The following is a 27,865-nucleotide window of genomic DNA, read 5'->3' as shown; positions in this document are numbered from 1 at the left end:
AGTAGACCAATCACAACAGACTGGACCATCTGACCAATCAGAGCAGAGTAGACCAATCACAACAGACTGGGCCATCTGACCAATCAGAGCAGAGTAGACCAATCACAGCAGACTGATCCATCTGACCAATCAGAGCAGAGTAGACCAATCACAACAGACTGGGCCATCTGACCAATCAGAGCAGAGTAGACCAATCACAACAGACTGATCCATCTGACCAATCAGAGCAGTGTAGACCAATCACAACAGACTGGACCATCTGACCAATCAGAGCAGAGTAGACCAATCACAACAGACTGGACCATCTGACCAATCAGAGCAGAGTAGACCAATCACAACAGACTGGGCCATCTGACCTATCAGAGCAGAGTAGACTCTCAGAAAGGAGGGGTTTAGTGAGACTGAATCATTTATCCAACCGTTTCAGACACTGTGAGAAAAGAGCTGATGATGCTGTGGATATTATTAGAAAATGAAAGTTTTTTGACCTGAGATGCATGTAGGAGTCTCCAAAGCAAAATTATGAGCCTTAAAAATAGCCTTTAAATAATTTTAAGACTTATTGGGGCCTCCTGAAAGTTCGCTGAGGCCCCTAGCTGAGATATGGTGCATATATCTGTGATGCATGACGCTGCAGAAGTGCATGTACCTTAATAAAGGTGAGCTTGCAGATGCAGGTGGTGTTGCGAGTGCTTTTGATCGTGACCTCTCCGTAATGCTCGATCCACCTTCTCCCGCTCAGGATGTTGTGGACGCACGTCGTCACCTTGTTCCACTCATAGTGATCACCATAACTAACACACGATAAAACACACTGTCAGTTACAGGAGCCAATCAGTGATGAGATACGAGGAGGAGACAGAACGACTGATAGATGGAGGTGGACTGATTCAAGATGGATAAACGATGGAGAGAGACAGAGAGAGACTGTACCTGGGCAGCATGACATGCACTGTTCCGATGGGAAGAATCTCCATAGACTTCCCCCAAAACTTATTCTTCCATCTGACGTCTGAAGCACACACACACACACACACACACTTGAGTGTGATGATAAAAGGCTTTGAGAGCAAAAGCACAGGTGTCATCAGTCTTACCCTGCCAGAAGGTGAAGTTCTGCGACTCGCAGTGACAGGCGGAGATGGGCGGATGGTGGCTCACCTGAACACAGATGGGAAACACAATCACTCGCTCAAGTTCATTAATGAAGCAGGAATTAGCATTAATTAATCCAGAGAAATGAATAATAACTAGATCTGCACGTCCTGCAAGAAATACCAGAGCTTGTAAGTCAGCAAAAGATAGCTATAGCTTCAGTGATGATAAAAGAAGCGCTCTTTACTTACTTTCGGTGTTCACAATTCTTTGCAATTTGAAGTTTTTGTTTTTCATGAGAATTTGTGACTTTTTCAAAAAGTGTTGCACTTTGACAAATGGATTTCTTGATGATTTCATATTTTATAATAGGGATTTTACAATATCTAAATATAAAAGCAAAACATGTTTAAAAAAAAAAAACTATATTAGGGAGATGAAGTAAGCCAGTACTGCCGCCATCTACTGGTTATCGTGATAATTTCATTTCTTTTTTATTTTAAAATAAAGCGTTTGTTTGCCACATGTACGTTTTCCTACATTGTGACCATCTTTGATAGATGAACAAATAATGTTTTTGATCATCACATTAAAAAATAACCTTTAACCTGTATAATATTTAGAGCTTTGAAGTGCTGGAAAACGTGAAGCAACTCTAAAAGGTTGTACGAACCCTGAAATTAAAAGTGTACAAACATTCAACTATTTCTGCTACAACGCCATGGTTACAGTAAGTGTTAATACATTAAATCCATGGTGAACGTTGGTGATTTGTGGATTGAAAAGCCTTCTTTAACTTGTTTCTCCTGGTTTCCACATCAGTCCTGTCGTGTAGTAACAGTGTCGCGTGATTGAGTAAACCTCTCTGTCTAATATTCGTTCGAGTCCATGCGGCGCAGCTCAAACGAGAAGCACGGTTTCGTTCCGTTTTGTTTGCCATTTAATATAACTCATAACAGAAATGGCAGCTCTTCTCAGTTGGGCAATGTGGTGGTGGCAACAGTGCGACCAATAAAATAATTTAATCGCACCAGGAGGAAAAAAAGTCACAAAATGCGACCATTTGGTCTGGAGCCCTGTGTTTTTTAGTAGCTAGGAAGTTGCTTACTGGTCTAAAGATGTGGTTAAGGGTAAAATGTGCATTGTCTATTATCATTAGTGTAGAGATGTATGAAGCACAGCTCACACAGACGTCACTTTCAAACCCAGCAGCTTTCTGTTGATCACGTGACCAATGTGGGGAAATTCCTTGTTGCATGTATTTCTCCTAAAGTGACAGGATTTCGCCATTCACGATTTTTGACAGACATTTTTGTCCTCTATGGACCTTTTCTTTAATTAACGCACAAGGTTAAGTCTCCTTGAGCTATAAAAAAGTGGCCACAAAAAGATTCCTCTGGTATACAGTTAAACCAAAACATATTCAGACACCAGATATCATTTTTAATATTTGTTTTACTATTGGGTGCAGGACAATGTAGTTAATTTATGTAAGTGAGGATAGCAAGGGGTCTCAATAAATGTTGGTTTGACTGTAGATGCTTTCCTTAGTAAAGTAGTGGAATTAAATGTCCTTATTCCGCTGATTCAGTCTGAAAACAACAATGGTCTGAATGGAGAAATGAAGAAGGGATGCCCTGGTTTCTCTTTCATTCTCACATATCAACAGACTCCAGTGGAGGGTCAGTTTATATCAGTGTGTGTGTGTGTGGATGTGACGTATAACAGGATGAATAACACCACTATGAGCCTGTGCTAGTGTTTCCTCTATGAACACACTGCATTATGTCCGACACACACAGGCAGTGGAAAAGTTCAGTGCTGACAAAGAGCCTTTTCAAGTCAAGCAGGAAGAACCTTCGCTAGAGGACTATTGACGGCCTTGCTATCAGCAAAATACACACACACACACACGCACACAAACACAGTGAAAGTGGTGCAGTGCTACAGTGAAGGACAGGAACTCACCTGGAACAGGTACTGCAGCGTGTGTGTGTGTGTGTGTGTGTGTGTGTGTTTGTGTAAATATGTGTGTGTGTGTGTGTGTGTTGAATAATGTACCTGTTCAGAAAAGAAGCAGAATCCTTTGTCTTCACGGACACATTCGTATGTTTCCCCTAGAAGAGGGTTAAAGGGTTTGCTGCCCGCTCTATAATAGGTGGATGAATATCCTGAAACTGCAAACGCTGCAATGATCGCCTGCACACACAAACAAAGCAGCTGTCAATACACTCATCACTGCTGAAACCACGGAGTCCAGATAGACTGTGTAGTGAGCAGTGCTCACAGAAACAAGATAATCGAGTCAGTGTGCCATCAGAGAGCATTAACTCCACAGAAACACACAGTCACATGGTCTCGGGTCACAGCTGAAGGGGCTGATGTCACAAAGTCTGTCAAGAGCGGGTCAGGTCACGCTCCCCAAACGAGAAGAGTAAGGTCATATTTCAGCCCCAAAACAAAAGAAAACACAAATATAATAAATAATACATTTCTAGGGACCTTTTTGTGTTGTTGTTTTTGCAAAATGTGCATTGCGACATTATTTTCAGGAAAAATAAATAAATATTATTATTAATAAATCATATTTAAATCGCAAAGTACTTTTATATGATAATATAATATATTATTATAGTATTTGCTGTTTAACATGTTTATTTTGAGTTTGTTTGTTTCTCATTCTCAGAATTTTAATTACATTCTCATTACTGTAATACATTTTTTACTGATACATGTTTTACAACGATGTATTTTGCAATTAAAATAAGATTTATTACTACTACTAATATACACACACACACACACACACACACACACACACACACACACACACACACACAATTTATCAGTGGTGGAGGAAGTACTGAATCTCAGTACTCAAATAAAAGTACAAATAACCAGAGACATATTTACTTTAGTAAAAGTAAAAGTACCACAATGAAAACCCTACTTAAGTAAAAAGTAAAAAGTACCTGATTTAAAATGTACTTTAAGTATTAAAAGTAAAAGTACTTTCATAACAATTTATTCTCTTAATGTCTATATTCTAATAATTAGGGCTGTAACAATATGCAATATGAAGCCGAAATCACGACACTCGGATCCACGAACCTGTGTCGCGGTGTGAGTGTGAGAAGGCAGAATCGCGACACACCCCTTATTTGAAGTTAACATTATACAATACGTAGACCTGGATAAATTCTTTAAAATTGGGCAATCCCAGCGTTATGGACGTGACAAATTGCAGTAAAAACTTGAAATGTAAATTCTCAAATACCAATTGAAACTGTTTATATATCCATACTCCCTTAATAAAGAAGTCCAGACATTAGAAAACGTTTTATATTTAATATGAGGGAAATCCGTAACGGACGTGACACAAAAAAAATCTTTAACTTTTAGGAGGCATTTTTTAGTAATTCTGTGAATTTCACTGCGCAAACCAAAAGTAATATACCCACCGGATGAAGAAGGGTTGGCTCTCCACAAAAAATAAAATATTCATTTTATTTTTTGTGTTCACATTTATGAGGAAAAAACAATGTTACGGACGTGAGCGCTCTGTAAGCGGCACTAAAATACTGCTTTAAAACTTTCACAGAGACCTCAAAAGCCCTTCTTTAAAGTGAATTTCGTTTCGTATTAATTGTATCTTAATTTTAATCAAAGTTTCATCAACCAATTGCCTGGATTTAATAAATAAGTAAATATAGCAGAAAATAGATCAGGACATGGAGGCGCGGGCGCGTGAACTGGTGAAACTCATGAACCGAAACTCAGGACTGTACTTGCCTCACTGACCTGAGACGTATATATATATAGAAAGCTTGAAATGTGTACTTTTAAACAGAACAATTCAAAACGAAAGAAAACAGACTGTTCTCTGCATGTAATCCGTATGAAATGTGCATTTCTCTCTGGCGCGTTCACTGCAAAGATTGCGCGTCAGCATCAATTAAAATGTCTCCTTGTTATATTTTACATATTCATAATCATTACTTTTGCCGGTTCTTTGTGACAGCTTTTAGGTGCTTTATTGGCAGCGCCACAGTTACATGTTACATGAACGCGTCAGCACCGAAAACATGGAGATTTTTTTTCAATCCCTGTTTTGGCAAGAGGAAAAACTGATCAGAAAATGTAACGAAACGTTGTAGAAATGTAGTGGAGTAGAAAGTATAATAATTGCTGCAAAAAGTAACGAAGTAAAAGTCAAAAGTATGCACTATTTATTCTACTTAAGTAAAGTACAGATACGTGAAAAATGTACTTAAGTAAAGTAACGAAGTATTTTTACTTTGTTACATTCCACCACTGCAATTTATATAGGGGTGAATTCAGGTTGATTGGGACAATTTTCCCCAGTTATCTCAATGGCAAAAAAGTGTCCCACTTAACCTGAATTCTCCATATATATATTAGTATTATTATTATTATTATTGTTGAATTTGAATTTATTGAAAGGATATCCCCTTGAGATGTAACATTTCATTTTCGAGGGGTCGAACTCGATCGAGTTGTCTCATGAACTGTCATGCAAATAATGTCAACAAAACACTAACAATAGACTTCATTATATCTTTATTGAAAATATAATTTCAGATTTGTATTCTCACGTTCCTGCCAGGTTTCATGAGATAGTCTCAGTGAGTCTGAGAGAGTCAGAGTCGTCCTCCTACACTGCGCTCTCAGTATCGCTGCAGTGAGCAGAGTGTGTCAGAGTCTGCGTCAATGTGTGTGTGGACACTATACACTACAACTGAGCTTCATTTAAAGGACTTAATGAGGTCAGAGGTCAACTCCCACAAGGGACATGTGTTCCTGCTTCAGGCCCTGCTCGCCCTTCCACAGCTCCTGTTATAGCACTGTGTGTGTGTGTGTATATATATGGGTGAGTGTGTGAACACTTGTGTATGTGGGCATTGTGTATATGTGAGGCTCTGGACAGCCTTTCCCTGCTGGAAGAAAATCTGAAGCTGATTTTACTTGGCTGGTTATTCAGTCAATAGTGTGGTCTTGATGGCTGATGAACTGGACCACTGACTGGTGAATTGACTCTGACCCGGTAGACCAGTGTGGTCAAGCTTGTTACAACGGGTCACGAATGCTTGTTTGGGGGACGCTGAAGATTCATTAGCTCTCATAAAGCAATAGCTCACTCTCTGTCATCATTTACTCACCCTCATATCAGTCCACGTCCATTAGACTTTCGTTCATATTAAAAGAACAAGTGGAAAATATTTTGGAAACACTATCAACAATAAGATTCCATTAGTTAACTTTAGTTGAAACTACATTAGTAAATATGAACTAATGAAAAACACTTCTAAAGCATTTATTAATCTTAGTGAATGTCAATTTCAACATTTACTAATACATTAGTAAAGTCAAAAGATGTGTCTGTTAGTATATTTAATCTGAGTTAAAACAAGCTTTTTAGTTACTAAATGTATTGTTCGTTGTTAGTTAATGCATTAACTGATGATAATTAATGATACCTTTTTTAGTAGCACTTTATACAGTAATAAAGTACTTTCAAATCATTCGCAAACTATTAGTTTTTTAGTTCATTCCTGGTTAATATATTGTAATCTCTACATTGTTAATAGTAATTGGCTATATACAAATAGTGAGTTCTTCATTCATTGTCAGTGTAATTGACACAATCTTTATGCTTTGTTAACAACGTATTATGTGTAAATTGTTCTCACTTTAGATTAGGTCATGTCATTAATTAAGTGCTTTAATGTAAGATTAATTAGACAATAACTGCATTAGTATTAAGTGTCCCTAATTTATATATAAATATACACTCACCTAAAGGATTATTAGGAACACCATACTAATACTGTGTTTGACCCCCTTTCGCCTTCAGAACTGCCTTAATTCTACGTGGCATTGATTCAACAAGGTGCTGAAAGCATTCTTTAGAAATGTTGGCCCATATTGATAGGATAGCATCTTGCAGTTGATGGAGATTTGTGGGATGCACATCCAGGGCACGAAGCTCCCGTTCCACCACATCCCAAAGATGCTCTATTGGGTTGAGATCTGGTGACTGTGGGGGCCATTTTAGTACAGTGAACTCATTGTCATGTTCAAGAAACCAATTTGAAATGATTCGAGCTTTGTGACATGGTGCATTATCCTGCTGGAAGTAGCCATCAGAGGATGGGTACATGGTGGTCATAAAGGGATGGACATGGTCAGAAACAATGCTCAGGTAGGCCGTGGCATTTAAACGATGCCCAATTGGCACTAAGGGGCCTAAAGTGTGCCAAGAAAACATCCCCCACACCATTACACCACCACCACCAGCCTGCACAGTCAGGGTATATGCAGGAATCATAGAGATGAATTTACTACCTTTTACTACCTTTTTTACTACCTCCACAATATTTTTTACTACCAACACGACATCAAGCAGCAGCCCTTTTTTGGGGGGTGTGGGAGGGGTATGCAAAGCACCACTTACTACTTACTATAAGGTGTCACACCCATCATACATATTAGCTTTATCCTTGCCACACGCAAAACTTTTGGCTATATCGGAGTCAGTGAACATGTTTTCGAACAATTCCCCAATGCCCTCATTCGAATTATATGAATGATGGTTGGCTGCGATGTTCAGGCACCAGAGAACCTCAGCCCTGAGGTCTGCTGTCTGGCTATCGCTGCCGTGGTGGTGCTGGTGGCACTGGTTTGCTGCTGAGGTGGTGCGACGACAGCTGACCTTTAGGGCTGGGCGATATGGACCAAAAGTCATATCCCGATATATTTAGGCTGAATATCGATATACGATATATATCCCAATATTGTTTCCGCAAACTGAGAGCAAATATTCAGTCAAAGTCAAAGCCAAATATGACATATCACAAGTAGTTTAACTGAAACCGGCTATTTCAGTGAACAGTTGCAAAATCAAATGAATAAATAATAAACAGGTTTCTTCACCTTTGGGCTGCACGATTATGACAAAAATCATAATTGCTGATTATTCCCTTGGAATTGTAATTGTGATTTATTAATTATGATTATTAAAGTTTACATTAAATATATATAAACAAATTTTGTGTAAACATGTTATAATTTGCCTATATATATATATATATATATATATATATATATAGACAAATTATAACACGTTTACACAAAATTTGTTAACACACACACACAAGTACTGTCCCCCTTTACTTAACATAAATTGTAATGACTAATAGTAAAGACTAGTAGGCTACTAATAAATAAATATTAGACCTATGCTAAAGCTATTACATAGCAGTCCCAAACTAGTTTTTGTTAATACAATGTTGGTATGAGCCACTAGTCATTTAAAAATATAAAAAATAACACAAAGAAAAATAAATGGTCATTTTGGGGTTAATATGGAAACGACAGTTACCATGGTGAATACACAATACTAACAATAACTGTTACTAAAACATGGAAACTGCTCCTGGTGAATAGAATGAAAATCATACCTGCATTACTTTTAATTCATGTAATTTACAACGTAACGGCGTTGCATCCGCGTGCAATTGAGTGTGCGCTACGAGGATAACGGCTGACAGGACAAGAAAGTCCGTTTTTCTGAGGTGAAAGACTTTATTTCAGCGTACACTTATGTCACTGCCTGGTAGTTCCTATTGTTCTGGGTTTTCTGAAGTAGTCATGATTCGCCTCTCATAACATAACGCTCTAAACACGCACGCTGAGTGGAAAAGGAGGGGCGGAGAAGCGGGGGCGACAGCACGTTTGAACTATATCGATATATGCGATATGGTCTAATTCCATATCGCATTTCAAAAATATATCGAAAAATGGAAACTCATATATTGAGGTGGTGATGAAAAATGTACTACCAAGTCAAATTGCGTTTGTTACCTTTTACTACCTTTCAAGGGCCTTAATTTTGGTAGATTCTTTTTACTACCTTTTACTACCTTTTACTACCTTTTACTACCGCGCGGACACCCTGACAGTGGTAACAAGGCATGATGGATCCATGTTCTCATTCTGTTTACGCCAAATTCTGACTCTACCATCTGAATGTCTCAACAGAAATCGAGACTCATCAGACCAGGCAACATTTTTCCAGTCTTCAACTGTCCAATTTTGGTGAGCTCGTGCAAATTGTAGCCTCTTTTTCCTATTTGTAGTGGAGATGAGTGGTACCCGGTGGGGTCTTCTGCTGTTGTAGCCCATCCGCCTCAAGGTTGTGCGTGTTGTGGCTTCACAAATGCTTTGCTGCATACCTCGGTTGTAACGAGTGGTTATTTCAGTCAAAGTTGCTCTTCTATCAGCTTGAATCAGTCGGCCCATTCTCCTCTGACCTCTAGCATCAACAAGGCATTTTCGCCCACAGGACTGCCGCATACTGGATGTTTTTCCCTTTTCACACCATTCTTTGTAAACCCTAGAAATGGTTGTGTGTGAAAATCCCAGTAACTGAGCAGATTGTGAAATACTCAGACCGGCCCGTCTGGCACCAACAACCATGCCACGCTCAAAATTGCTTAAATCACCTTTCTTTCCCATTCTGACATTCAGTTTGGAGTTCAGGAGATTGCCTTGACCAGGACCACACCCCTAAATGCATTGAAGCAACTGCCATGTGATTGGTTGATTAGATAATTGCATTAATGAGAAATTGAACAGGTGTTCCTAATAATCCTTTAGGTGAGTGTATATATAAATTAGGGACACTTAATACTAAATACTAACTGTAAATACTTAATACTAACTGTGTATATATATATACAGTTTGTACATTATAAAACACTGAATATGAATGCAATTAATGTCTGATAAAGCTTGCTTTAAAGCACTTAATTTTCCCATTTTCTGTGACCTAATCTAAAGTGAGAACAATTTACTACAAACAACTAATTAACAATTCCTTTACTATCAGCTAATTAAACCATAATAATTGTGTTAATTAGTGTTATTTAGTTATTAGTTTTAGCAATATTTTTAAAGAAACCTGAGAGATTTCTGTCCTCAGTACGGTTGAGCTTCCGTTCACCATAATGATGTGCTCTATGTGTGTTGATCAGTGTATACATGTGAATAAAAGCCTAAATCAAATCTATTCTTCATATGAAGCGATCATGTCTCTTTAAACCGCTCAATTCATATGAATTACAATGTACTTTTTGAAGGATCAAAGTTTTGGTTACCTTGACTTTCAACGGAGGGACAGAAATATCCCAGGTTTCATTAAAGATACCTTCATTTGATTCAACGGTTAGGAATGACATCAAGGTGATTAGTTGATCTCAGAGTTTTTATTGGTCCCACTTTATATTAAGTGGCTTTAAGTAATATGTACTCACATTGAAATTAATAATTTGATTCAATGGACTTATTGTGTACATAAATGTTTTTATATTGAACTTATATTTTGAAAATACCTGCATGTAATTATTACCCTTCCCTTACACCAGGGTTCACCAATCTCGGTCCTGGAGGGCCGGTGTCCTGCAGAGTTTAGCTCCAACCCCAATTAAACACACCTGAACCAGCTAATCAAGGTCTCACTAGGCATACTAGAAACTTTCAAATAGGTGTGTTGGAGCTGGTTGGAGCTAAACTCTGCAGGACAGCGGCCCTCCAGGACCGAGATTGGTGAACCCTGCCTTACACCTTAACCCATCCTTAAACTACACCTGTCCCTAACCTTACCCGCATCACACCTCAATAGCAGCAAAGTGTTTTACAATACAACATCAACACAATAAATACATTGTACTTATTTTTCGATGTAAGTACACAGTACTTAAAGCCACTTAATATAATGTGGAACCTTTTTATTTTAAGGGTGCGCTGTCCCTTTAAGAGCTAGAGTGTACCATGCGTTCATAGGGGTCGTCGTTTTGTCTTTATGTACTTTTAAAGGATCAAAGATCTGGTTACCTGGACTTTCAACGGAGGGACAGAAATATCTCAGGTTTCATTAAAGATCCCTTCATTTGATTCAAAGATGAATGGTTAGGAATGACATCAAGGTGAGTAGTTGATCTCAGATTTTTTATTTTAGGGTGCGCTGTCCCTTTAAGAGCTGGAGCGTACCATGCGTTCGTAGGGGTCGTGGGTTTGGGCCGCCTTGTCCAGCAGCTCGGTGTACTCGAGCTCCTCACACATGTGCTGCAGGGTGTTCAGGGGCTCGTTCAGCTCCACCGGCATGGACACCTTCGACAGGTCCTTCCCGATGTTGTTCTTCAGGATGTTCCACAGGTTGAGGTTGGACGTGTCGGGAGCGGGAGCAGGGAGACACGAACGCCTGCCGTTACGGGACGCGCCACTGGACAGATCCCCGTTAGGCACTTTGGGAGAAACAACACGTTATACTGGTTATCTACCATCAGGGTTATTACAACATAATGATCACTGCAGTAATGATCCAATCATAGACTCTGAAGCATTTGCCTATTTAAATCCAAACAGTGATCTGGCAGTGTGTGTATACATATATATATATATATAATAAAAGTATTAAATTCTTTGAAAGAAAAACATCTTATCGACTTCTTTCATATATATATATATATGAAATATAACTAATTATCCTTAAAATAATGTCAAAATGAAAACACAGTACAAAAAACAGTAAAAATACAAGAATGTCCTAGAAAAATCTTTTAATTTATTTGATTTTTAAATATTTAATTTGAGTTTGGTTTTTCATTCGGTTTTGGAGTGAAACACGACCTCAGCTCTTGATGTGTTCTGTGATATTAACCCTGTTCGATTTTATATTTGTATATTCACATTTCAATAGCTGGACATTTACATTAAATACTGTAGATAATATATTTGTGAGAGCATTTGTCTTTCCGTTCATGTGTGTGTGTGTGTGTGTGTGTGTTTGTGTGAGTGAGTGTGCGTGCGTAGGTGTGTGTGTGTGTGTGTGTGTGTAAAGGTCATGTGTCCCATCAGGACGGCTCCACTGAACACAACAAAGCGAGGGAGGCTGATCTTACTCTGTCTGGAAACGCTATCTGTGACGCTGGCGTTGTCCTCGGAAATATTATCACTCACATCGCTGACGTAAGACTCGTCATCAGAGGCCTGAGAGAGAGAGAGAGAGAGAGTGTGGGAGAGGGAAAGAGGGAGAGAGAGAGAGAGAGAGAGCGAGAGAGTGTGGGAGAGGGAAAGAGGGAGAGAGAGAGAGAGAGAGAGAGAGAGAGAGGTGATGTTACTCACTGTCTTTCATTTTGCGCAGTGCCGAATAACTGTAAATTGTGTGTGTGTGTGTGTGTGTGTGTAATGACCTACTGCAGTGCAGTGTGCAAATATACAAATAAACACTTCAACAGACAGATCATGCTGACACACACAGATGACACAGACAGATGATAAATCACAAACATAACTGATAAACGCAATGATACACCCAAGTTTGGATACATCAGTCATTCTTATTAATAATAATAATAATAATAATAATACAATCTTATATATAATATATTTAAAGAATATCAGTCATCAAAACTAATAATAATATAAGTCATCAATGTTACAGTGAGAAAAATCATCTTATAATTTACACTATCATTCAAAATGTTGGGGTCGAAAAGAGGTTTTTCTTTTAAAGAATTTAATACTTTTATTCACCAAGGATTCATTAAACTGATCAAAAGTGACAGTAAAGATTTATAATAAATGCTGTACTTTTGAACTTTCTATTCATCAAAGAATCAGAGTATCACTGAGTAATGATGCTGTAAATTCAGCTTTGATCACAGGAATAAATTAAACTTTACTGTATATTCACATAGGAAACAGCTGTTTGAAATTGTAATAATATGTCAGAATTTTTACTGTATTTTTGATTAAATAAATCCAGCGTTGGAGAGCAGAAGACTTTAAAAAGACTTTATAAACATTGAAAAATCTTACCGACCCCAAACTTTTGAACAGTAATGTATACAAGAGCAGCTGATGTCTTTGACATGAACACACACACACACACCTCGTTCTCTGATGAACTGGCGGACAGAAGCACCTCTTGAGCGTCGAAGAACTCGGACACCGACTCCGACATGGAGAGCCTGCTCTCGTTGGACACTTGCTGAGAGAGAGGGATGCCCACGTGCAGCGGCTCACCTGGCTGCAACACACACACACACACACACACACGCGCGCAGTTAAAGCAGTGACTGCTTTCTTCAGGCAGAGTAATGAACATGGGGAAGGATCTATTACTGATAGGGTTGTAAAAATATATTGTGTCACGATTTATCGCAATACAAAAATGCAACAATATGACTCGTGGATAGTGACAATGTGTATTGTGTGTAGTTCACCCAAAATAAAAATTACTGTGGAAGAAAAAATTCAAGTTTACAGAGTTTTAGTGTCAGTACTACATTAAACTACTACATATAATGTCGAATATAACGTATAATAATGCAATGGGGGAATATCTGTGGGTCCTGATAATGCCAAATGCCTGATGTTATAAAACGTGGCCGACATTATTTTAAATATATCTAGTCAGTGGAAGAGTGCAAGCATATTCATCTAAAATAATTCTGCATTTTCAGCTTCAGAATCATGAATATTGTTATTCTGGTGTCTCTATTGTCCTGTGCTTTGGGTTTCAGCTCCAAGTCCAAGTTATATAAAACCAAACATAACTATATTTAGGTAAATAAACTTTACAGAAACTACAAAATTGGTTACACTTTATTTTACAGTACGTGTACGTACAGTGTCCTTACCGACGGAAGCACTGGGTAATCTGAGGCAACCACATGGGCTCAGGTCAGATTTAGGTGTATGTTCAGGGTTAGTACCTAGTAATTACCCAGTTACTGTAATTACTGTAACAAGTGCATACTGCAGTATGAGCATGGGGAACAGGACTGTAAAATAAACTTCTACCACACAATGATTATGTGTCATGGTCATTTATAATGATGACAGAATCGCGCTGCTTCACAGATCTGACATTTATCACAGACACACACTTGTGTTCAAGGCCAACGCACAAAGACATACGACCTGATGTAAGGAACTCGAACGCCTGAAGGATTTAAGTCTAGTGTAAAGCGAAAGCCTTGAAACACAATGTCTGGTGCCAATAGTTAAACACATGGTTGATCGGCACGGGCATCTCGTGGGACTCATTAGGTCCAATGATTGCTCTGTTTGCTTGAGTTGCAGCCAATGTGTACGAGGCCAGAGAACAGAGTCGCTTTCCATCTGATTCATCCTTTAGGGTGAACGAAACGCCACATTTCCAGCTTAAAGAGTGACTCAGTGTTCAGAAAAATTAGAGTAGCTTTTTAACCCTATAATTAACAGTCTTCTTAAGCGAAAAAAGTGGATTTTTTTTCTATCCTGACCAGCCATATGTGACCCTGGATCACAAAACCAGTCATATGTCGCATGGGTATATTTGTGGCAATAGCCAACAATACATAGTATGGGTCAAAATTATCGATTTTTCTTTTATGCCAAAAATAATTAGGATATTAAGTAAATATCATGATCCATGAAGATATTTTTGTAAATTTCCTACCTTAAACATATCAAAAAATTATTTTTGTGAGTGAATGCAGCACAATCGCCAACTTTAAAGGCGACTTTCTCAATATTTAGATTCTTTTGCACCCTCAGACTCCAGATTTTCAAATAGTTGTATCTCAGCCAAATATGACAAACCATACATCAATGGAAAGCTTATTTATTCAGCTTTCATATGATGTATAAATCTCAATTTAAAAACATTTACCCATAAGAATGGTTTTGTGGTCCAGGGTCACATTTGTCCAATGACTAAACAATTTCCGAGCCCCAGTGTCTTTCACATGAAATGCCTTTCAGTGTTGTGAACAGAGTAATATCTGACCTCGTCGGGACTGCTGATGATGTTCACACTGACGACCTGCTCAGACAGAACCGACTCCGAGTGGATCCGGTTCAGACGGGTCTTCAGCTCGGCATTCTGGGATATGGCCTAAACAACAGAGTCATCCACAACAAATGAGCAGATCAGTGTATGAATGGTGGGAAAAAATCTGGGTATTGAGACATACATTTACAATAAATTAATATTTTTTTTATAAAAAATCTGCTTCTTCTTATGGTTTAAAGCAGGGGTCAGCAAGTAAGTTAAAAAAAAATGTTGACTATGCCAGAACACTGTCAAAGGATAATTTAAGAAATGAACTGATGAAAAATGCAACTAGACAGACTGTTACAGTGTCTTTTGTAACTGGTCGTGAGCTGTTACTGTAGAAGGACAGTCATTAACAAAAAGCCACATTTGTGTGGCGGTGTCCGGGTTTTACACTGGATAAATGAATAAAGCAGTAGTGACACGTAACCTGGCAAGTATCTTCATTCACCAACTTGCAACTCAGACCGCCTTGCCAAAACACACATATGTGGGAGATGCGGAATGGATAAAAATAACTCACAAAATGAAAGAGGACTTGAATGAGACCATTAATGGCATGTTTGAGTCTTGCTCTTGACAAACTGTTTTATTTCCTCTTTCCACATTGTGAATAACACGTGTATCAATTTAATTTCCTTGTTATGCAATGGAGCCTAACTTACTGTAACAATTATTTGACATTCAGAATTATTTCTTTGCATCATCACGTACTAAACTGCATTTTTTTAATTGTTTGCTTGCTGGAGGTACGATATTACGCCGTGTGCAGATGATGTTAACATTTAAGCGAGCTGGTGAGAGATAATGGCACTATCAAAGAGTCTAAAGACGAAAGTTGACAGCGAAAACAGAGCAGACAAAGAAGAATGAAAAGACAACTATGTGTTTCTCCTACCAAGTTTTGTCAATGCAAAGCCGGTGTGTCTTGTCTTGCAACGAAGCGGTCCACAGACTCTTTTTAATGTCTGGCAGAACTTTTCAAATTAAAAGCTCTCAAAATAAAACATTGCTGCAAAAACGTTCTCTTACTTTTATTTTGAAGGCAAAATCACTAAAGACGAAGTGATTGTGAGTAGCTGTTGCTGTCATGACAAATCTTTTTCAGAACCAGCCGCCCACTGGTTTAGAGGATGGAAATGTGAATCTGATTCAAAATGTACTAAAATACAGTAAAAAATTATGAATTATTATTACCATTTAAAATATCAGTTTTCTATGTGAATATATAATAAAGTGTAATTTATTCCTGTGATCAAAGCTGAATTTTCAGCATCATTACTCCAGTCTTCAGTGTCACATGATCCTTCAGAAATCACTCTAATATGATGATTTGATGATCAAGAAACATTTACTAATGTTGAAAACAGTTGTGCTGCTTCATATTTTTGTGGAAACTGAGATAATTTTTTTTAAGGATTCTTAAATTAAGAGAAAGAACTTTTGTAACATATGTCTTTACCATCATTTCTAATCAATTTAATACATCCTTGCTGAATAAAAGTATTAAATACTTAAAAAAAAAAAAAGTCTTACTGACGCCAAACTTTTGAATGGTGGTGTTAAATAATGGCATGACATGAAGTTTTACAAAAACAAAGCAATGATGAACTCACATGTTGGTGTTAAAGTAAATCCTACACAAATAAAAGTGTTAGTCAGTGTGTCTTCTTGCTGTTTTGGTTGATTATAACAGTGACAGTGTAGCGGTGGGCGGAGCAAACCTGTGACAGGGAGCGGCGGAGGGTCAGAATCTGATTTGATTGGCCGGTTTGCTCCTGCTCCGACAACACCTGTTTAATCTTCTCTTTCTCTATGGCCACGGTGTTGAAGGCAGACTTCAGAAGAGAGTGCACTGCAACAAACACACACACACACACACACATACAAGATCATGCTGAGTGCTTGCAAACTCCCCCAGGCTTTGTCTCTGGGTCAAAACCTGCAGTTTCACTCAAGAACAGCAGTGCATCTTTTGTTTTTTCGGTGAGTAAAGGTCCTTGCACACCGAGTCCGAAATGTAACGAAAAGTGTTTTTTTGTATTTGTCATTCGGTGGCTCTCAATTGTCAAAACACCTCTCAAAATGCTTGATACGGATGCGAAAAACACAGAAAATCGAACCCAATACAAATTTTTAATGACAGACGAAAGTTTCGGAGGCAGTGTGTAAACGTGATTGAACATATTTAATTTTTAACGTGCAAAAATTTCTGACTTAACTGTCTGAAGCAGTGTTTCCAACAGAACCCAGTGAACCTCCAGAAAATATATATAATTGGTCCTGACTACATAGTAATCAAAACAATCCTTTTTATGCTCATAATTATAATAATGTTATATTTAATTACACTAACTTTAGTCTTACAAACTCAAATATACATAACAGTAAACAGTTAATGAGCTCACAGATGTAGAAAGTTGAATTCATTAGACTTTCTCTTCAGACTTGTGATTCTTTATGAACAATTCCCTGAAAGAACCAACTCATAAGATTGGATCATTCCAGCAAAAAACACAAAGAAGACACGTTTTCTTTGTAATAGTTTTACATACGATGTATATTCATTGACTTGCTGCACAGGAAACACTGGCATGAAGGTTTTGTTCACCTTTCTGTGCAATGACGCAGAAATCTTCCTGCAGTTTGATGTAGTCACTGGCGTTGTCGATACTGTCAGTCAGACGCGTGACAGGGGTTTGAAAATCCGCCAACTCCGCACATAGGTTAGGATTAGAGGAGTGGAGACGCACTTGAGACATACTTGCACTCAGGGGAACCTGAAACACACACAAACTACAGTGAGACAGAAGTGATCCCAGACATGGTCTCAGGATAACCAGCAAGGCAGGCCAACAGCCTCCCTCTCAGAGCTGAGCGATTCCTCCGCCCGATGACAAACCCGACTGAGGCTGTCAGACGTAGTCCAGTGTGGATGAGTATAGTTGAGTTAGATTTCAGTAGAGAGTTCACAGACACAAAAACACACATGCCAAGCAGTTTAAGGTCAAGTTACGGTGAAATGAGGTTAGGTCATGCATCAAAACATGTGAACCATCAAAACATGATGACGTCAACCATCAGCATGCGTTAATGTGTTACCATGAGCTCAAATAATCAAAACAACAATCATAAAGTCACACTAGGTCAACACAGGCATATGTTTGAGTGTGTTTAAAGTGCTTAGTTGAAAGTTGGATTGAGTCAGAGCAAAATCCCATTATTCAGAGCTGCTGATTTTATTTTTAAATCATTGTTGAAAATTTTTTTTTTTATTGTAGAAAATGTATGCTTTGAATTCGAGGATGCAGATACACACTGTAAGCACACAGTCTGCACTATTTCGGGTTGACTCATTATAGTACATGCAACTGTGTGGCCATGTTGTGACACCATGAATACTGTTTCCAGGTCCAAGCCTCGACTCCGTTTCAAGAGAGAATATTATCTCAACAACTGTTCATGAGCACTAGGCCTATTCATTTACTGCAAAACTTCAAGCCAAGCTTTTAAAAACTCATGGTGTACACTACAGTCTACGGGCTTACGCTGAGATTTCGGTAAATAAGCGTAAACAAGCAGATACTACAACGCCTTCAGGTCAGTGGTTTCCAACCCTGGTCCCCCAGGACCCCACATCTCTGGACATACTGTATGGTTATTTAAATCAAAGCACATCTGTATCAACTCTTCAGCTTGCTACAGTAGTAGACCCCAAAACCTCAAACTGGTTTGGCAAACAAGGGAGATCTAAGATGTGTGGTATTGGAGGTTATCAAGTACCAGGGTTGGAAGCCCCTGCGTAGACTCGGCACATCATTTAGCATTGTGCCACTTGTGGCATCTACACATTTTCTTTGTTTGTCAAGCTAGATTAACCCAGCAGAGAGAGAAAATATAGTTACTATATATTTGGCTCTCAAGCTTGATGACTAGGTAATAAAAATACTTTTTTTGTGTTTTTTACCACTTTACCAAGTTCACAAAGTTCTGTGTATCTCCAATCCTAATAACCACCAACCCTGTTCAACCACATGAACAAACTAATCAAGGTCTTCGGGATTACTAGAAAGAAACAGATATGGGAGTTTGATCAGGGTTGGAACAAAATTCTGCAGGACAGTGGAAGACTATGCGAAGATTATATTTTTAATTGACCAGTCGAATACACATGGCTCCTTCATAGAAGGCTTTGTCCAAATGGCATCTCATCTTGACCCACATGTCATCTATACAGTGTGCTTTGGCACTAAACATACTAAGGCCACTGTTGATTATATGCTTTCATTAACATAAACTCTCTCCAAGGGTGCTTCACGGGACAGCAATCTTTATGCAGGATTTATGGCGAGACCCCAAACAGGGTGGAGGAATGCTTGCATTGATGTGAGGTCTTCACTCCTTTGGAGGACCAAGAACCAGAGTCGTTATCGGGGGGAACAACTGGGAGCATTGTCCCGGACCCTGGGTCCACTAAGGTCCTCTATGGCATAGCCTACTCATTGGTTCAAGAGACAAGGGACCCTCTCACACAAAGTGTCCTATCTCAGATTTCCATTTGGACTACCTCTAGCCCCATGCATCTTTACCAAATGTGTTTGACTCTTTCACACTGTTTTTTAAGGGCACACTTACAAGCACTATGGATGGTCATGACTCATGAACCTAGAATAACTTCTCTTGCTCAAAGTAAATTGTGTTCATGGGGCTGCACTTGGATCCTCATCAAGCATCCGCATTGCAACAGAGGATAAGATTTCAGAATAGCTTGAACCAGTTCAGTCTGAGGACACTGAGTCCTTTTGTCTTTGTCTGAGGCTGTTAAATACTGGCAATGGCAGTGGAATTGTTACTCCTTTTCAGATAGACTTTCAAAGATGGGTGATTTCTTTGAAGTTGAATCCCTCCAGACAATTTATGCAGATAAATCTGAGTGTAAGCTTGATGCCTACAGTACTGCACATCTGGAGGAACAAAAAGTCTCTCGATGGGTGGTTCAATGATGGGATAAACCACAGGGTTTATCACTACAGACACATGAGTGGGGAGTCATTAAGGATCGGACAGTAACTGGGACATGACATCTTTCTCTCGGAAGTGTGCATATCAGCTACTTCTAACTCTGTGCTGGTTGTTGGGATTTTCCAATGGTTGAATTCTCTTCCTGAGATTGATGCATATTTCTGGGCCAGTCGAAGGCACAGGCATAGATTTGAAAAAGATAAGGCCTACAACTGTCGTAGATATGTTCACCTCAAAAGAAAATGCACAGTGTCTGCTTTCCATTTTACTGAGAGAACCAGACATGCTACTAGGCATAGACACACTGGCACACCTGAGTCCAGTCTGCTTTATACATTTCAACCTGTCAGACCTTATCCTCCCACTCTGAAAAGATCATATTGAGTTGGAGGAGAGTGGCTCCGCTATGGCCAGGGAATCTATGGTTATCGGCAAAATGTATGAATGTTAAAAGAGATTTCATTTCTCTGGTATGATTGGAATTGTTTCATCCCAAATATCTAATACCTACTGCATCAAACTGGTTTTTGCTACTCTGGAATTTGAAATCCCAGGTTTTCATCATTCCCCATTCAGGTCTGGGGAGGAGGAGAGATATGCTGCAGAGATATGGCTAGTGCACTTGTGAGCAGTCCTTTGTTTTGCAGATCCAGCAAGAGGTAGAGCAAAGTAAAAAAACACTTGTCCTGCTGGTTAGGGCAGGGGTGTCCAAACTCTGGCCCGCAGCTAGTCTATTAAAATATATGTTGCCCGCAAGGCATCATTTAAAAATCATGCAGTTTCACAATGTCAACACAAGGTGAAAGCACTAGATTTTAGGCCAGGTGTAGCAGTAAACCATGAGTGACAACAATTTGATAACTGATAAGCACTGCAAATTTCTGTTGTATATGGCCCGTTTTACTCGCTGACCGAAGTGACCACTAAACAGCGCAGTGAGATCCAGTGAGAAGCGTTCGAGTTTAGCACAGAGGTCTCCAATACAAACCACAAATGTCTCTGTAATTGAAACTAGTTTAAAGACAGATGAAACCGCGCTGACATTCTCAACAACACTAATGAGGAAAACAGGAGAAGCATTGAGTTAGAATGCTCTTCAATCCACAAATCATCAACATTTACCATGGATTTACTGAAGTAACACTACCGTCCGTGGCAGAAATGTGAGCTATTCATATAGAATTTTATTATATTATTAATGTAGACATATTAAATGTCTACCATGTGTGCTTTTACCTGTGTTTATCATGATATAAATGTATGATGCTATGGAAGATAAATAGTTATTTTTAATAAGAGTAGAGTTCTAACTAAGAATATTTAAATGAGGTTGATAGAATTTTTACAGATGTTACAGTTTGCGTTGATGAAAATAAATTTACATCTGCATCCAAACTCAAGCTGTGTGTGTGTATATATATATATATATATATATATATATATATATATATATATATATATATATATTTATTAGGGTTGCCCTCTACTAAAGATTTTGTTAGTCGACTAGTAGTCGTTCATTTAAGCCATTAGTCGACTAATCGCGCGTTTATATTAATAAGCCATAAATCATAATAATGTGCCTTTAATTGCCTATATAAAATATGTATACCGGTAGCCTAATCAGTGCACAAATTCAAACATAAAGCTTGCCACAGCGCACCGGTAAAAGTAATGATTATGAATGTGTCGTGAAAAAAAACAGCATGAGGCTGTCTAAACATTTAAATAATTTATTGGTAATGTTTTCTGTGTTTTCGGCTGCAGAGATTAACTCAACGATGCTGACTCGTCATCTCCGCCTATGTGCTCGTTTCATACGGATTACATAATCGGAGAATATTTATTTTCCATTGGAATCTGTTCATTCAAATGTAAAAAAAAAAGAAAGAAGCCACTTTTTCAAGTTTTTTTTCTGCGACTAAACGACTGATAAAATGTAGGTCGACTAAGCCTCTTCTAGTCGACTATTAGGGGGCAGCCCTAATATTTATATATAAATAAAAGTTTGGGTTAGGGGAAGCCATCAAGATGTACTATTCATTAAGAGGCATCCAGGAGTCAGAGGTCATTCTGCGGGGGGATTGACTACCTCCTCAGTCCCTTTTAGAGCAATCTCAATAGATGATCTGTTCACTGGCCTTCATGTTGGTGAAATCATTAAAGCCTATACGGTGCTAGAAGCAGCGTCTTGAAATGAATCGATAGTTCATCCCAAAAAAGAAAATTACTCACCCTCTTGTTGTTCCATACCTGCATGACTTTCTTAGGATTGTACATGTGTTGTGACCTTAGCAAGTTGACTAAATGAGAACTGCTGGTTAGTTACAATTGTAACCCCAGTTCACTGAGAAACGTCACACAAAATGGCCTCCTTGTCATCGGCTTACAGAAGAGCAGGTTTTGAATGAGTTGAGTCAGTGGCCTGATGTTTGAATTGAGGGCCTCATGAACTACCACACAGATGTGTGTCCCATGAGAGTCTACACAGTCCCATACCGCACTCGTCTCCCTCAGAGAACTTGGGTTACAACCATAACGTTGAGTTATTTCTAAAAGGTCACACTGACATGATGTTTTGCAGAGAGAATGTAAAGCAGCACTGCATGCAAGGGTTGGAGAGACTACAGCATGGTAATGTCATGGTGTAATACGAAGATAACACCAAAGTGAGGTTTCTGCTTACTTTAGCACTGTGTGACTGGGGAAGTGACTGGACCTGGGGGTGAACACAAGAGCCAGACATATTTAACCAAACACACCACAAGAGTTACTCACACACACGCCTCATTAACAGATAAGCATGCCAACATCACCGAAAACCATTTCCAATTCATTGCAGCTGACCTTAATAAGGAATGAAAAAGAGCATCTGTGGATTTGTTGATTATATATTAGAAAATTATTTTGCCTTGTCCCTCAGTTTTTCAAAAATAAAATAAAATAAAAAATTGGTAATGCACTTACAATGGGAGTCTGGTGCAGAATTGAAAGTCTTGTATCTTACATTTAACCCGTGTTTGTTTGTCTTAATTAATTATCCAAATAAATGACCTATTCCAACAAAAGCAACATTTATGAGGGTATAAAACAGAAATGGCCTGTCCCATTCACTCACATGCTTCTCTCATCTATAGTGATCCATTATAAATGTACAAAGACCTTTAAACTACGGCGATATGCTGTTAAAGGTTCGGAAAGAGTTTAAATGGTTTATAATGGATTCACTGAGTCAAATGTCAGGCCTTCAGAGCGCTTCGGCAGGCGGTCCCCTGCGATGCGATGGCTCAGGTTAAGGACTGCGATAATGAGGTTGTTCAGAGGGCAAGTGGTCATGCGTGTGTGTGTGAAGGTTGAAGAAATGTACACACACTCTCTCAGCTGCATTAAAACTGTGTGGCAAACTCACTTAACAACTGAGCTACTTGTGCATGCATGCAACCACTCTTTTGAGGTTTTAAACTGATTCAGGAGCCTACACTGAAATGGTGAAGCAATGCTGTACAGTCTCAGTAAAGTATGCCAGACTGCGGTAGTCCGCTGTGTCCTCTATAACTCAGTTATTGTAAGATTAGTAATTTCAAGCAAACTGCATTTAGCACAGATGTTTTGGCTGGGATGGCACCGTTACCTGATTTGTGTAATTCCAGTGAAATGAATGCTAGACAATAGCCACGTTTCCATTATAGATTTGCACAAAACTTTTGCGATATTTTCTAAATGTTGATAAAAAAACGATTGCAAAATGACAGCGTTTCCATTAACCGATGTTATATGACTAAAACGTAATTTTTTTTAGAAAGTCATTCTAAAAATCATGGCAACGGATGTTAGTAGGTTTATGTATATCGCAGCCACCGCACTATCCATTATTTTATAATGGAAGGAGCCATAGGCGTGTTATCCAAGCATTAATGGCAAGAAAAGCCCCTTATACTTGTGAGCGACACATATGAGGTGTTTCTCCCTCCTTCTGCTTCAAGCTCTTGATAAATTGTGTATAATTCCTGTAATACTTTTGTCTTTTATGAGTTTAATAAAGAACTCGGTTTCATCCTCTGTCAAAAAATACAGCGCATTTTTTAAAGAATGATCGACTGTTACGTACGTCATGTGACCTTTTTTGCGAAATATGGGAGTTTTTGTGAAATTGAGGTGTTTCTATTGGGCGTATTTTCAATTCACAATTTCAGTTTGTGCAATTTGAATGGTAATGGAAACGCGGCTAGTGTAGAGCTGCACGATTCTGGATAAATTGAGAATCACGATTTTTTTGTTTCAGAAAGAGATTGTGAATCTTCCACAATTCTGAACAGACAACCGAACAAAATAACATGTAATTTACTAGAGTTTGCTGCAATCTATTTAAAAAAAGTTTAATTATCTGAATGAATTATTTTTAAAAAACTCGGTTTGAGTGAATGACTCAATGAGTCACTCATTAAGACTTAACTTGTTTCATTACTGAATCAATCAGCGTTTTTGAACGAAATTCTTGAATGAATGATTCAATGACAAATACATTTTTAACAGCCACTTGTCGCCCCCTAGTAATGAAGCAATTGATACTACCTTTATTTTAAACTCCAAGTTACTTCAAAAGGTGATTTGCACTATTTTGGTCGCTACCATCAGTGTTTATATCCGAACTATAAACTTTTATCCCAGTACTTCTGTGATCATTTAAACATTTGTAACACAGAAATAATGATTGAAAATGTGTGGTTGAAAACACTGTTTGCGAAACTTTTTAAGACCTAAACATGGCAACTACTCTCTTTGGCTCTTGAATTGAGAACGGGATTAATCGTGCAGCTCTAAGACAGTGCAATAAATAATAAATTATCCTCAGTGTTTATTGTGTGTGTGTGTTGAAGATGTACCTGCTGTTGCAATTTTGCATCTTTGCTGACACTTTTAGTCCTCCATCTTCTGCTGACACGCTTTTCTTTCTTTCTCAAATCTACACAGTTACTCTAAATTACATGGACACACACACATACACACACACAGCAAAGGGGTGAGAGGGTTAATAGCAGAAAACTGAAGCAATGACTCCATCGCTGTGGCAAAAGAAGATGAGATGCTGTAAGTGAGTGACGAGCAGGCTGGGTCTTCATATGCAGAAGTAATGGGAATGACATCAGTGAAAATAACTGAAGGAAGAATCATAATGTTGTGTTTGAGGAGTTGAATTTAGTTTGAGGTTTACGTATGTAAAAAATACTATATATATTATGATAAACAGAGCTGCATTTACAACAAATTCCCATATTTCATCCGATATCTGGCACAGATCGGAGATTCAAGATTGTATAGATTCTTAATTCTGAATGTTTCATCATTGTTATGAGAAAGTCTTGGCTTGGTCTGAAAAATATCTTGCATCTGCATGTTAAATGTCATATTACAAGGGTTTGCAAGACTACTCTACTCTAGCCGACAAGTCGACTTGTCAGTGTTTAGCGTATGATTCATAGTGTGTTATGATGAGCCATTCCTTCTACTTGTACAACCCACGGCACTGCTTGAGCAACACAGTGCCAAACTGTCCAGCAGGGTATTGATATAAACACAGCTGGATATATGCTAAGTGAATTCAGACAGACAGGACAAAACATCAGATTCGTGTCAGGATATCAAACCTGTGCATTAGGTTAGCAGTGTAAATGCACAAACACACTCTGCAGTCTGCAACACAATCTGAACAAATACACTCGTACACCATAAGGAAGCTGTTTAATACGGAGAACTGGGCTAATGAGTGTGTGGGTGTACCTGCATGTCAGTGAAATTGGGAGCTGACTGTGTCCTTTGTAAGATCTCCAGACTTTGCAGGAGTTGATTCAACTCTAATAGACTCGACTGGCAGTAGGCGAGCTCTGAAACACACAAACACACACTGTTCAGACTTCAGACTCAGACAGTGGAGTGTGTGTAAAGACACAGAGGATCAGTCTTCAGGAACAATCTTGCACAAAAGTAAAAAATATATATATTTATATTTTTTGTAAAGAAAATGACTTGCACTTATTTTAGTGTACTGTTAGGATGTCTTACACTGTCATTATTTTAATTTAAATTAAGCATGAAAATAATGTCATTGTACTTTTCCCCTTAAATTCTCATTACCGTAATCCAATGTTTAAATTATTTTGTGATTCTCATTGCTGTAATACACTCATAGTTTTTATAAGAAATAGTACCATGATGTATAAATTATATATTATTTTTATGCATTACAGTGAAAATAGGAAATGGGCTTAATTATCAAAACTGAGCTGCACAATTCTGGATAAATTAAGAATCACAGTTTTTTTAGTTTTTTCCAAACAGAGGTTGTACGTCAGAACGTAGCCTCACTATTGGCCGACTGGTCATGTGTGATGTGTGTGATGCTGACCCAGATGTGCTGCGCTGTTACACTACGTGAACTCACTCAGAGCCCCACACAGAAGGAAATTAATAGTTGAATAAAGTCGTTATTTTTGTTTGTTTTTTGCGCACAAAAAGTATTCTCGTCGCTTGATAAACTTATGGTTGAGCCACTGTAGTCACTTGGACTATTTTAAACATTGTCTTTACTAACGTTTCTAGGCCGGCAAGTTTCAGTCCCTTAGAAGCCTATGGAGGAGTGAGACAGCTCTCAGATTTAATCAAAAATATCTTAATTTGTGTTCCGAAGATGAACGAAAGTCTTACGGGGTTGGAACAACATGAGGGTGAGTAATTACTGACAGCATTTTCATTTTTGGGTGAACGAACCCTTTAATAGACACAGACGAATCACTGTCATTAAGGAATAAAATCAGGTGGGTGTTTGAATTGATTTTTACAATTAATCGTGCAGCTCTAAATATATTAATAATTATATACAACATACAAATTATAATTATATGCAATAAACAATATTTTTATTTATTTTATTTTGTGGTAAAATGTGACAGACATCTTCTTGGCAGGTTTAGTGAGATGAGCCATATAATGAAACCCTAATTATCCAGAATGAATTGTGTGTTACCCTCTGCACACTTGTCCATCTCCTCTGACTCCTTTAGCCAGGCCGCCACTTTACTCTGTCCATTACTGCAGGACGGGGGCAGGTGCCAGGGCAGACTGCTGGGTTTACCCTGCTGAACACACACACACACACACGTTTACAGACAGGTACAGTAGACCGGGCACATAAATACACACACGTTTAGCTGTCTGAATGAAGCTTAACCTACATCTCTGTTGCTTTTAAAGTCAACATGACAACGCATTTGCAACCCATAGGGAACTGAACACTTGAGGTCAGGAATCGGATACTTGTTACATAATTAAAATTTCTATTCCTCTGATCGATTCCTTTGTGAGCATTTCAATATGATTTTAAACCATTCAAGCGCAAGACGACTCGCGTGCTGTTTTATGTCCTGCACACACATCCAAAACGTGCGCTCAGAAAAAGTGATTTTAAACCACTGAGCTGTTTTCAGAGCTGCAGGCGTGTGTCACAGTATACTGGATCCGTGCAGCTCTTAAAGTGACAGCAGCCTGATATTCCTGCAGCCTCTCTATAACAACACTAATCAAACAACAAAAGTCAAGAGAAAATTAACTCGTTCTTGACTGAATAACTTTTGTAACTATATTTGTAATGTATATTTTATTTATAAAGTTCAGGATTATTTTACATTTGATTCGTTTCTGAACCTGAATACCTGAAAATCATAAAACACTTGTATATTTCAATCATATATTTTTGTTCAGTTGTATCTATTTGTTGTGATATTGCAAATTTCTTAATTTGTTATTTTTTAATTACTGAGTGTATACTTGTCTTTAATAATGCTTGAA

At 38.3% G+C, this 27,865-nt stretch overlaps 1 protein-coding gene across 8 annotated transcripts in view; it reads right to left on the bottom strand.

Moving 5' to 3' along the window:
• The window catches only part of osbpl6 (oxysterol binding protein-like 6), a 65,150-nt gene that overhangs the window by 8,556 nt on the left and 28,729 nt on the right, over nucleotides 1–27,865 (bottom strand). Inside the window, exons 7-20 of one of the 8 annotated variants that reach the window (XM_079880556.1) lie at nucleotides 27,045–27,156; nucleotides 25,802–25,905; nucleotides 24,907–24,999; nucleotides 22,710–22,742; nucleotides 17,613–17,781; nucleotides 16,726–16,856; nucleotides 14,954–15,061; nucleotides 13,070–13,207; nucleotides 12,078–12,165; nucleotides 11,167–11,420; nucleotides 3,157–3,294; nucleotides 1,098–1,161; nucleotides 934–1,012; nucleotides 650–794 (exon numbers count right to left, since the gene is read on the bottom strand). In XM_079880556.1, coding sequence (XP_079736682.1) covers nucleotides 650–794; nucleotides 934–1,012; nucleotides 1,098–1,161; nucleotides 3,157–3,294; nucleotides 11,167–11,420; nucleotides 12,078–12,165; nucleotides 13,070–13,207; nucleotides 14,954–15,061; nucleotides 16,726–16,856; nucleotides 17,613–17,781; nucleotides 22,710–22,742; nucleotides 24,907–24,999; nucleotides 25,802–25,905; nucleotides 27,045–27,156 — 1,656 coding nt within the window. The remainder of the gene's footprint in view (nucleotides 1–649; nucleotides 795–933; nucleotides 1,013–1,097; nucleotides 1,162–3,156; nucleotides 3,295–11,166; nucleotides 11,421–12,077; nucleotides 12,166–13,069; nucleotides 13,208–14,953; nucleotides 15,062–16,725; nucleotides 16,857–17,612; nucleotides 17,782–22,709; nucleotides 22,743–24,906; nucleotides 25,000–25,801; nucleotides 25,906–27,044; nucleotides 27,157–27,865) is intronic. The other 7 variants (XM_079880557.1, XM_079880558.1, XM_079880560.1 and 4 more) reach the window with 7 other exon arrangements.

Source organism: Squalius cephalus (assembly GCF_949319135.1).
Source record: "Squalius cephalus genome assembly, chromosome: 9".
Taxonomy (NCBI): Eukaryota; Metazoa; Chordata; class Actinopteri; order Cypriniformes; family Leuciscidae; genus Squalius; species Squalius cephalus.
The sequence above is the reverse complement of the archived record's forward strand: the minus strand, read 5'-3'. Positions and strand labels throughout refer to the sequence as shown.